Consider the following 13375-nt stretch of genomic DNA (forward strand, 5'->3'; position numbering starts at 1 on the left):
CAGCCGAATATCACGATATATCGCCAAAACGATTATTTCCCACACCCCTACTTATGAGGGTCTGCTTTCATCCACACTGTAAAATGTATCCTTTACTATCTCAGAAAGAAATCCCACACAGCGATGAAAAAAAGCCATTCCTTCCAAAACAAAACAAGTCACAATTTGCAGATGCACTAAAAGGGTAGAATTTGATAATAATGATCATTTGTAGGAAAAAAGTGGGGTCAGACAGAGAGGAAACTAGTATCCCTGTGCACACTTTCCCAACTATAAGAGTAGGCGAATAATCTGTCAAGATCTTTTGCTGCAGGAGAGACTGATGTCCTACACAACATGGACGCTCCTTGAGGATAAAACAGCATGTGGAAATTTGGACAAAACATCCAAAAAACTATCCAATAAGTCAAAAGTGGCTTAAATGCAATAATTCAATGTTTCTATCCTGTGTTTTGGATGGGCCTCAAAAAGCTCTACTCTGAATACCAGACTTCTTCGAACTCAACATGAACTTTAGGACTTGTTTTTAATCAAGTCCTACAGATTAGAAGGCAAATCTACCAAACACTGATGACATAAAAGTAAACTTCAAAAACATTATCTCAATCATTATTGTAGTAAAAAGAAAAAAAAAAAAGAAATATTTCTGCTATCTTAGCTAAACCTTAATAGAAACATTTCAATCTTAATTAATTTAAATAGTCTTTTTATAAATGAATATATAAATACATCACTATTAATTGTAAAAAATCTTTGTGCTTTCAACTACAACTCTGCTTTGGTAACATGCGGCTATGAATGTTTCAACAATGAAAAGTCTGGCATAAAAAAACCATGTAAAAAATGACATCATGCCTGTTGAAAGATTTGGCAAAGAACCTCAATACTTCTTATGAGTCTTATTCTTTTCAAATTCTGGAATACCTAATTAAATTTGTAATGAATAACGCAATATAAAAGATGGCATCGATATATTTCACTAGTATGTTTTTCACTTTTTCTAAAATCCCCAAAAGATTGATAGCATATCTTTCTTTTTGTTATAAAAACTTACTTTGATTTTTTAAAATGTAATGTTTAAAAGTCTAATAGGCAGGGCAAAAAATTATATAAAGATAAAAAAAAGGAGGAAAATTAAGCAGATGTACAGATTTACCGTACATTTTACTAAATAGATCCATGTATATTTAACAGAAATAATTGAGAGACCTGTTACAGGGATTTTTCCCTCTGTCCTCATTTAAACCTTCCACATTACAGGTATGTCACTGTGTCCTGAAAGCCTCCAGGTTTGTCTTTGTCCCTGATCAGCTCCAGACAGTGAAATTAGGTCTTTTTTTTCCCTAGCTATTTTAGTTTGGGGAGCTTTCCTATTAAAAAGGTTTTGGAACACAAGTTAGTTCAGAACAAGTCAGAACAAACGGTTCTCCTTCAAAACCCATTCACTATAAAATATTACATATATGAACAAAATGTACAATACAGAGGCCTACAAGAAAAAAATTATATAAAAAAGTAAAGATTTCCTAAAATTACCATATTAGCTATTCATTTGAGCAGTTTAAATCATTATCTGACAGTGGAATTAGTATTTTTGTCCCCTAAAATTAGAAAAGTATGATTGCATTTGTAAGATAATGGAGATGATTGTTTCTTGTTCTACAGTAAGTGCAAGAATCTCATTACATTAGCAGATCTTTATACTTATCCAGTTAAAATCAAGTGTAAATATACTCATTTTAGGAAACTTTTACTTACTTTATGTTCAGTTTTTTCAGTGTAAACAGGAACCTCTAGTTGGACACGCATTCAAGTCTTCCTTACCTCTGTGTCCTTGAGTCTTATTGTTTTTTGTTCATCTCCCTTCTGCTGCCTGTTCTCTTTCTTTTTAACTTTACACCATTTTTTTCTCCACCCACCGTGCAGTATCCCTCCCTCCAAAATGAAAGCAGGCAGACTGATTGATTCCACGTGACAAAGTGTTCTTGAGAGATGCTGTGATTATAGGCTGTAAGCTTCCTGCGGTGGCACCACACTTCTCACCTGCTTTTATATTTTTTACTTACCCTTCACACCAAATGTCTAATTGTCCTGGCAGCTGTGACACATTAAACAAATAGAGTTCCAGCTGGTCATGATGGAATCAACAACAGTAAACAAGAAATTTAATGGAAACCATCAGCTCATTGTCAGATAATAAGTTATTTATTAAACAAAACAAAAAAATGCCCTCAGACACATTTAAGTTCAAGAAAAGCTCTAGAGTCCTGTTTCTGCTCTATACCATAAAGCCTGTGTGATAATTTTTCTTTTTTTATCTTTGTCTGTGTCCTTTCAGAGTCATGGATATATTAACATCAGGCCTCGATCTTTGTAGCTGTATTGACTCTGTTGTAGCTGGGACAATAAAGTTCCTATTCAAAAGCTGGATAAACAAAACAGCAGAGTTGAATCACAACCAGAAGTTGAAAAGCATTTTTTTTTTTTTCTTTTTTAACAGATTTTTTTTTTTTTTTTTTATCGTAAAAAGATCTTACTGGTTACACAAAAAAGGAACAACTTTAGATTGTTTAAAGGGAACACAATATAGGGAGACCTGCTGTATAAACAAATGCATATTTTACAGTTTCAGGAAGGGATAGAGCAGGCCCATATCATCACACTACAAACATCACATTTCACTGTTGGTAGGGCATAATTTCCTTCAAATGCTATACCAGATGTAAACCAGATGTCCTAGAACTTTCCAAAAAAGCTTCCACTTTATCTCATTATTAAACATTACACCTTCCCCAAAGTTATGGAGATCATAACCTTGTTGTTAGAAAAAGGGAGATACTCAATTGTCCTTTCTTTTTGCCTACACTAGATTTCCATTTAAACTAATGCATGGATTTCATATTTCTGTTCTTTGTCCTATTGATGCATTATCAACATTTGGGCTGCACATATTTGAAAAAGAAAAACTATATGTAGACAGTAGAACTCATGAAAATGACATTAAGAAGAAACTAATAAAAAACTTTCAAATAAAATGTATTTCTGCTTCTTGCTTATAGCAAACAAGGACCATGTAGCAAACAAGCAACCTATTGAGCTCCTGGAAGAAAATCATAAAATCTAATATTTATATATCAAAAGCAACCTTTAATCTAAAAAGTCGCCCAACTTTTTTTTCCTTTTTTGCATCTAAACAGATTATTTGTACTGCCTTAATACCTCTAAAATCCTAACCACTTCCTGACCTTTAGAACTATATATATTACACAGAGAGCTTGAATGCATGGAACTAATTAGTCAAAACTCATTGCAATCCACAGAGGTGTTCACAACATGCATATTGTGTACATTTCTACTCAAATAGCCTACAGTGCTTTAGATGCTGTTGTCGATTTTTTTAAAGCTTCTTGATGAGATATCTATGCACTCTTGGAGTTAATTTGGTTGGTCAACCTTTCATGAGAATGTTTGCTGTGTTTCCCACTTCATCAAGTGTGAATAATGTCTCTTGCTGTGGTTCAATTGCTGCTTTTGTAAAAAACACAACATTAAATAAGGCTCTTCTGCAGTGAAAAATTGTTGTATGTTTTTAAATAACCCTTTCCTCTGTTACAAAAATAATTCTCATTATTTTCTACAGTAACTGTGTGAAATTTAACATGTGGAAAAATGAAAAGGTGATCTGCATGCTAATAAACATGTCAGCTATCCTGTCTCCACGCACTCGTCATCATGTTTACAGCATACATTCATCAGTTGAACAGGAAGAATTATTCTAAGAGAAATTCTACTCTGAACACAGAAGCCTGCTGTTGGTGATGTGCTAGTAATTTATTATTTTTTTTCTTGACCTGGAAAGTGTGCTCCCAAAATGTTAAAATAACAAGATAAAATATGCATGTTTGCTTTGATGCTTATAATTGAATTACCCCTAGGGTTACAATATGACATATTTTTGGATTGGTGCTTAAAATACATTATTGGGTATATTTTACACAATGTATGTGCAAAATAATGATAATCAAAACTCCTACACAAAGAGTATTCTCACACCTGTTCTTAAATCAATATTTCTATTCCAATTGAATATTAAATATTACAAATATTTTACTAGCCTTACACAAGAGCAACGGTCATCTCAGCTGATCACTGTGGTGCTCTAAGTAAAATGAAGACTGATATAGATGCACAAATACATCGACTGATCAAAGTATTTATATGACTTCCAGTCTTTTGTCCTATTCTTTTTTGAATTGGTCAATTTGTCAAACTAAGCACCTTCTGGACTACAATACACTTTGGTACAGATTCTGTAAGTAGATTCTCTTCATTGGTGACCACCGGTCCGGACGAGAGACGCACATTCCAACTGGACACCACACTCCATGTGGAGCCAGTCCCAGAACCGTTGTCCATTTTTTCTGTCGAAAAGGGCTGCATCCCTCTTTGAAGAAGTTCTGAGCTGAAAACCTAGCACAACCTTGCTGGTATTGCATCTTTATACAAAGGATGAGGAGTTTTAAATCTCCGCCCGTCAATGGACCAAGATAGCACCCGGAGCATCCTGAGTTTAAAACTCCATAACCTCCGTAACCAATCATCATCATGTCAGACACCGTAGCCTGACTGCAGAAGGTTGTTTTCTGGCCTATTCATTAGCTGTTACAAGCTGTGGATTAGCTGTGTTTGTTGCTAAGCTATCAGTTTGCAACAGAAGCATTTTGCTCCACACCACTACTTGTTTTCATAAACATTCCAATGCTGTCACATCAAATACATTGTTTATTGGTAACTGTTCATTATTGCATTAAGTGAAAATTGAATGAACTGAATACTACCAAAGACTACGGTTACACATATGTTTGTTGTATTATGCTGCTTATCTGATTGACATCCCCTCAGTACATCAGCTGAGCTAATGAACTGAACATTACTAAAACTCTATCACAAGGACTAATTTAAACTCTTTTATGTATTCCGTATTAATACAGTAGCTTGCAGGGTTTGCAAAGTTTATCAAAAATAATAATAATACTGTTATAGGTATTATTATGTATAATAAAGCACCAATTTTTGTTTTAAGTTTGGCTGTCTGCAATTTATTTATACAGCTGTTACGGACTGTCTATAAAGGGTTCCTACAGCATAAGGCAAGTTAAATTTAAGACTTTTTAATGTCACTTGAAATAAAAATTTAAGACCAAATTTTCAAGAAACACAAGAAAAACCTGCTTGCGACAACTTAACCTAAAGGTTTATTTTAACATAAACCAGTGCACAGACGTTTCAAATTTTGAAAAGCTTCCCATACAGGAAGAAAGCTAAAAACACACAAATGACAGATATATTTTAACAATTATTTAACTGAATTCATAAAAATTTGTTTTAGCAGGGAACAAAACAAATCAGTTTTAAAGCCACAACATAACCAGTGCCAAGTCTTTTTTGCTGCTATTTTTTTTGTATCGTTTTCTTAGTATGTTTGGTTTGGTGATAAGTGGAGGCGTTGCAGAGACAAGGGTGGAACAAAACTGAGAAATACCGGCTGTTTCTCGGTAACTCGATTTTGACGATTTGTGTTTTGTGCTTCGCATGTGACTTCACTGCCTTAATTCCCATCGTTCCGAGCTTGGATTAATTCTTGCACAAAATACACTGTGCCTCATGTATGTTCCCTGGTACTGGTTTTAGCCATGGAGAAAATTCTTGGGTGGATAGCCAATTTTCGTTACATTTACACTTGCTCATATTTTCCAGACAAAAAGTTAATGGCACATCTCCCAAATGTCCCGCAACAACGCTTTCATCGGTTCCGCTATTGGGACAGAACCAATAATGGCGAGCCATTATTTTTTTTTTTGGATAAAAAATTAAAATGGTAAATTTTAATGTTTTATTTAGATTACAAAAATAAATCGTAATAAAAATAATCCTATTTATGATGTTTTAAAAATTAAGACCTACGAAAGACTGATTTAAGACATTTTAATACAAATTAAGGCCTTAGTTTTATTTTGAAGAATTCAATGCCTTTTAAGACTTTTTAAGGACCCGCAGGAACCCTGCTATAAGAGCTGAATTTACTTTCTTTGAGGTAACAACTTGAATAGACAGAGAGAAATATTATCCTTGTGGTTAATAATTAAAAACTGCTTAATTTATAAACAAAGTTATTGACATTCACTGATGGTTAAGACAACGGTCCAAAACGTCCAGCCACAAAGGAAACACGTTAATAACACTTGGTAATTAAGCAAACTGTCAGTTATAATAATTTTACTAATGAACATTACTTGGTTTTACCCTTAATTTGAATGACATATTAAAACTTCCAGGTCTAGTTACTTATAGATTCATAAACTACTGGTAAAATTGCACAACAAGATTTACAGGTAGCTATTTTTCAGCATGATGAACGTTATTTATCATTTCGTTTTAAACAGTTAAATTAATTATACTAAATCAGTAATACGGGCCCGTATTACGCGTGTTCATATGCTATGATAATTTAGGTTGAGCTTCTAATTTTAGAAATGTATTTTCTTCTCTTTTGCCTCAGAAGAAACAGGAAAATACAATGTCGTTTCATTGTTTCTGTTGCAACACATCATTACCCAGCTGGAAGAAAGGCTAGGTTGCGTCTTAACCTTGGGGTTCTTTCTACATAAATAATATACATAACCATATACTGTTCATTCCTACACAATTAGTCAGAAGTTATTTATAGCTGTGACAAATCAAAATATGAGACTTTTAATCAGACTGCCAAGACATGGATTTCTTTGGTGATCAAAACATGAGATATAGTACTAGTAATTTCAAAGGGTGACCAGATGTTCCAATTTGTGCAGGATAGTTCTACTGTTATCTGCTTCTGTCCTGCGTCCCACAGACCAAAGCAATGTTCTGCATTAAAAAGTCAAATGTAGGCACCTTTCAGCAGCATTCCCCATCCTGACCAAGCTTTGAACAGAGCTCTTAATTCTTAATATGTAAGGGATTTTAATATAAAATATGATAGAAGCAACGGTAAACAAGAAAAAGAAAATATAGCCACAAAGAACAACAAGTTGAGAGTTGAGGTCTGGTCCTCAACTTTCAACATGTCTACAACTCCCAGGCCACCAGTGATGTACCATCCCCTCACCACATCTCTCACCAAGCCCCCGACCGACTCAGACCCTCTGTCCTGCCTGCATCCCCCCTAACAGTCAGTGTAGGTGAGAGACCAGCTGAAGAGATTGAAACAGAGGAAATCCTCTGGTCTGGACTGCATGCCCACTAAGGCTGCTGGGGAGCTGTGCTGATGAGCTCTACGAGGTCCTCAGCTACATCTACAACCTGAGCCTCAGCTCGGGGGTGGTCCCAAGTCTCTGGAAGACCTCCTGTGTGGTACCGGTTCCTAAAATACTGCATACCAAGGAACCGGCCCACTTTAGACCAGTCACTCTGACCCCTCACCTGCTGAAGAACATGGAGCGCCTCATCCTAGCTTACCTGCGCACTGTGGTGAGCCCCACCCTGGACCCGCTGCAGTTTGCTTACCGACCTGACATCAGAGTGGAGGATGCCATCATCTACCTGCTGCAGCGGGGGCTCACTCACCTGGAGACCATCGGTAGCACAGTGAGAGTCATTTTCTTTAACTTTTCCAGTGCTTTCAACACCATCAGACCAGAGCTGCTGAGGGAAAAACTGGAGGACGCTAGAGTAGACAGACATCTTGCTGCCTGGACAACCAACTACCTTAACGAACGCTCTCAGTACGTGTGGCTGCGTGGCTGTCAGTAAGAGGAGGCAGTCTGTAGTACTGGGACCCACCAGGGCACTGTTCTGTGTCCATTCCTCTTCAACACCTACACCTTGAACTTCACCTACAGCACAGACAGCTGCCATCTCCAGAAGTTCTCTGATGACTTGGTCATTGTAGGCTGTGTTTCTGAGGGGTACGAGCTGGTGTATTGATCGGTCAACATCAACTTTGTGGACTGGTATGAGAAGCACCACCTGTGTCTTAACACCAGCAAGACCAAGGAGATGGAGATCGACTTAGGGAGAAGACCCCCAACTCACCCCTGGTGAACATCCAGGAGCAGGACATAGAAACTGTGAAGAGTTTCAAATACCTGGGTCTTCACATCAATTATAAACTGGACTGGACTCATAACACCGACGCCCTGTACAAGAAGGGCAAAAGCCGCCTCTGCCTCCTGAGGAGGCTGGGGTCCTTTGGAGTGAGCAGGCCCTTAATTAAAACCTTCTATGGCTCTGTGGTGACATCAGCCCTCCTCTAAACAACTCTAAACAAACCAGTTGAGAAAGACTGCTGCTGTCCTAGGCTGCACTCTGGACTCAGTGGAGCAAGTGGCTGAGAGGAGGGGGCTGTCCAAGTTTACATCTATCATGGACATCACCCTTAACCCCCTGCACCAGAGTGTGGAGAAGCTGAGCAGCACATTTAGTGAAAGACTTTTACACCATGTTTGTAAAAATGAGTGGTACTGCAGGTCATTCATCCCTGCTGCCACCAGACTCTACAATGCAACACTACAACGGCAATAACTTGTGAAATGTGTAATGTGCAATTACTATTTAATAACCAGTGCAATGTGCAATAACCAGTTTCTTTATATTTGACACCCAGTGCAATAGTTATATATATAAATATCCATCTATATAAATACCCATGTAAAGACCCTGTGCAATAACCCTGTACAATTATACTGCGATAACAAAAACGACGTGGAAGCACTGTATATACTGTAAACATCCCATGCACCTTTTACTTCGTTTGGCACCTTCTTCTTCTCTTTTTGGCTATCTGAGCTGATGTAACGAGTAAATTTCTCCACTGTGAGAACAATAAAGTCAATCAATCAGCGAAAGGTGATTCTCAGAGATTTATGTTACGTTTGCCAAAGTTATTCTTAAATTTAATACATGAATTTTGGATGAATGATGAATTAAAGATGACATGCTTTTCTTTCATGAATTTAATCACAAATATTACCATTATATATCAGCTAGTCAGCCTTACTGTAGCACTACTTGGAACTATACTCTCATCATTCCTTTCTTCTCTGTACATGTCTGACTACCATTACAAGACATAGTCCTGCTATCTGCAGAAATAGTCAGATGAGTCTTAAGTAGTTTGCTGTATCAAGAAGCTGAGCAGAAGCAGTCGGTTATCTTCTTTGTGGCATGATATGGAAACAATCATCTGATCTTAAATGTGTATAAGACAAAAGAGATGATTGTAGATTTCAGAAGAAACATAAAAACTATGCCATCATGCGAGAAGAAGTGGAGGTGTTGTAGAAGTGTAAATACCTCTGGACAACAGACTAGACTCCAGTGTATACAAAACAAAATTCTGTTGCATACAGCTTACAACAATGAAACAGTGAAATGAAAATTACCATTCATAAAGTGCAGCAATCAGACAGTGTAAGAGAAAAGAAACCTGTCTAAAAATAATGGTGCAAAAGGGCATTAATATGAAAAGATTAATTGTAGTGCAAAATAAATATGGTGCAAAATGCAGTAGACATTGAGGTGTGACCTATTTAAAAGATTTTAAAAGTTTAGCACGTCGGTAGTACAAAATAATGTTGCAAGTGTAATGCAGAGGCCAGTTTAAAGTTTGGTAGTTCAACAGTCTAATGGCATCAGGGAAAAGTTGTTGCAGAACATGCTGGACGTGCAGCGGATGGAGGGCAGCAGGGAGAACAGTCAATGGTAGGGGTTTGATGGCTCAGTGATGATGTTACGAGCCCAGGACACGCAGTGCTGGGATGAAGGGAAAGAACAGACTTTTCAAAGGAAGCTTAAGTCCTTTAATGTTTGTAGTAAGGTTATGCATATCTTCCATAAGTCTATCGTGGAAGGTGATCTGAGGCAACAGCATTAGAGAAAGCACAAGTATAGCAATGTTCAAGTCTGCTGATTGCACCTGGTGTAAGAATTATTTCCCTACTCCAACAGGACAAAGTAACCTATTTCTGGTGGCCTTCTCCCTCTTTATCTGGGACCAGGTTCCGAGATTCCTCCTCTAGCTCCTCAGGGGGCATTCCAAGGTCATCCAAGAGGCATAGTCCCTCCAGTATATTCAGGGTTGTCCCCCTTCTCCGGCTTGCTGGAACATGAACACCTTCAGGAGTAGGTGTCAAGAACACACCCAGGACAAATGTCTGGGCCCCCCCAACTTACTCCTCTCAATGTGAAAGAACAGAAGCTCTAATGAGAGCACCTTACTGATTGCAAACTCCTCAGCCACTTGTATCCAAATTTTATGGCCATGAATGAGGGGTAGGCGCATAAGTCTAGTGAGCACTTCCCCTTTTCACCACATCATACATGTGCAGTGTCTACAGTATATTACAGTAGAAGCAGTACCATTCCATGTGTCAATATTCTGCTCCTTTCTTCTACACTTGTGAACAGAACTCTGAGCTACTTAAATTTCTCAACTTAAGGCATGAATTAACCTTTGCCCTGGAAAGGGAAAGCCACCATTTTCTAGTTGAGATCCATGGACTCAGACTTTGAGTCTTAAAGCAGCATAGCACAAGTTCTAGAGTTTTTGCAGACATTTGCCCCCTCTGGTGACAACTTAAACCAGTCTCATGCAGTTGTGTGGGAGAGGAGAAAAAGCATTGCTGTCTGCCACTGCAACTGCACTTTTGTTTAGAGGTTTAATATCTTCTGAAGTAAGACATTATAAACACTGACGTTAAGTTGCAGGACAAATTTGATCTTTTCAGTAACAATAGGGCCAAACTCAGGTCCCTTTTAATTCCCAGAGCCGATCTGAGCTCTCATCCTTTTTCGAAAACTGCTGCAGTCTTATTCTGTGACAGAAAAAACTCTAGTTTGGCGCTTTTCATTACACTAGAGTATGTGATAGGGTGTAAGCTGAATTTGTGGCTGGTATTTTGTGATCCATCTTGAAAAACCGTTGCCTATGTGTCTCGCTAATCCATTAGTGGCTGCGGAGTCTAAACGAAGTAGCCAGGTGAACAAGAACGCACAATATGTCACACATACATGCTCACGTCTAAAGCATATGACCCAAATCACTCTGTGACAAATTGACAAATGGAGTCTATAGCGTTAACTGCAACAAATAGAAAATACATTTTACATGTTGCAAAATGGGTGTGTATGGAAAAGAAAAGCAAAAATTTTATAAGAAGTAGGGATGCACGATATTGGGATTTTGGCCAATATCCGATATTTTAAAACTCATGTAGCCGATAACCGATACCTATACCGATGTTAAAGATGGATAGATATGAGTAGTCATTGAAAATAGCAGTTTTGTTATCCATTTCTGACACTTTGAAAAATAATATACTCAAATATATTTTCATATGCTGATATCAAATTGATTTTTAAAAACGAGGTATCGATCTATTTTACTTTCAAAATCTCGTGAAATTTCATCGTTCTGTTACAAACTCTCGTGATATTTTGCAAATTCTTGTGAGATTTTGTCAGTAAAATAGATCGATACCGCGTCAATATATCAACATATAAAAATATGGCAAAATTTCGTGGATTTTCGGGGGATTTCGTAGCATAACGATGACATATAGCAATATTTCATTAGTAAAAGAGATTGATATGGTGTTTTTAAATGGCAATATATCAGCATATAAAGATATTGTGATATTTTAATGTATCAATATTTTTTTTTAAAGTTTTTAAGTCTGTAAAAAAGACGTTTTTGAGGAAGAAGTAGTAGTATTTTTTTTTTTTTAGACTTTAGAAACTCAGAAGCTGATCAAATATCGGGTTAAATATCGGTGGGGTGGCCGATGTCCGATATTCAGATTTAAGGCCGATACAGGCCGATACCGATAGGGGGCCGATTATATTGTGCATCCCTAATAAGAAGGGTTTGATTGCTGTAATGTCAAATGTCAAGACTATGCTATTAAGTATAGAACTGTTTTTCAGTCTAAAAATATAAAAAAACTAAACTATTGTCCTAATGTGTCCTGATGTCTCGAGTCTGAAAATTTTGCCGTTGCTTCTATTGCACCTTCAGTAGTTTCCAAATCAGAACCTGATAATACATTCACAAAAACAATGTGAATAATTTTAGTATACTGGATAAGATATGTATCCTCCCATATTTACTGCACTCTGTGTAGTTTGAAACAAATGACTTGTGTTCTCTTTTTATACCACACAGGTGTTTTAGACAGGTCACATGTTTGTCTAATATGTAATAGAATGTTAAAATGGGGACATTGAGGACAACTGTCCATGCTAGTTTCTTTGCACTGTGAAGCCAGACCCCCTCTGCAGACACTCCCACAGACACAGAGGCATCTCATGTCCCCCTGCTGTGTTCAGCATAAGATTGTGAGACTGCAATCCTTACTCCTGTTTTACAATGGCTCTCCAAGCAGGCCACATTGGGGAGACCCACTGGGACCATGCAGGTCGCAAGGAACAGCATCCAAAGACTTGTAAATGCAAAGTGGACCTGGCGGTGAAACTCCGAAAAAGGATTCTGCCATACAGAGTTTCTGTATTTCTCTCTCAGGAATGATTTGGTGGTAGCAAAGTCTGGAACCATGAAGTATCTAAAAGGACAAGTGGGTCCTGGCCATCTGAACACAGACCCATTCAACAAAAGATTTTATACTTCAAAGCCTTGGATAAGATCTTCACCATTCATATTGTACAATCCTTTGCCATTGGGATTTTAATAGTTTTCAACTCTACCTTTTGGATGAACTAAGGCTAGCCCTTATCAATATCAGTACCTTCCACATTTGTTATTTCCTCAAAAAGCATTGCTTAAACTTTTAGGAAATGCATTCATGGAAAACCATGTCAATCAATTTTTTTTTTTTTTGGATAATTTAACAATAAGCATTAAACATGCAAAGTTTTTTTTCTCCTTCTCAAGAGATATTTTTGGTCTTTTAGTATCACTCTTTCACTTAAGGAACACACAAAGATGCAGACGTGCATCTCTTTGTGAGTGTAGCACAGATTTAAAAGAGCTTTGAGTTGGATTAAATGATTATGTGCATAAAGGTTCTTTTTTCTTTTCCGCTCAATGTTAAAATGTTGAAAAAAAAGATGGCAGGACTCACAAGGAGGGGTCATGGACGAGATCTTTGAGGTTGATGCCACTGCGGTCCTCAGCTAGGTTCCGATAACAGCTGTCACTCACTGAAAGACAGAGAAAAATTGTGAAATGTTAGTTGCCGTAAAGACCCAGTGCAATACACAAGCAGCAAGACATGCTGCACTATGATATAAAAAATAAGGAATGATTCACTGCTATGCCACAGAACTTTTCTGTGAAAATCCATAGATAGATTGATAGATCAATCAATCGATAGATAGA

The 13375-nt window shown here is 37.3% G+C and overlaps 1 protein-coding gene across 1 annotated transcript in view; it reads right to left on the bottom strand.

Annotated features, from left to right (window-relative positions):
* Positions 1-13375, bottom strand: part of gphn (gephyrin) — a 135305-nt gene that overhangs the window by 79342 nt on the left and 42588 nt on the right. The window contains exon 2 of the mRNA XM_015369295.1: positions 13119-13197. Within this exon, the coding sequence (XP_015224781.1) occupies positions 13119-13197 (79 nt within the window). The remainder of the gene's footprint in view (positions 1-13118; positions 13198-13375) is intronic.

Source organism: Cyprinodon variegatus, unplaced genomic scaffold (assembly GCF_000732505.1).
Source record: "Cyprinodon variegatus isolate N-32 unplaced genomic scaffold, C_variegatus-1.0 Scaffold37, whole genome shotgun sequence".
In the NCBI taxonomy this organism is placed as follows: domain Eukaryota; kingdom Metazoa; phylum Chordata; class Actinopteri; order Cyprinodontiformes; family Cyprinodontidae; genus Cyprinodon; species Cyprinodon variegatus.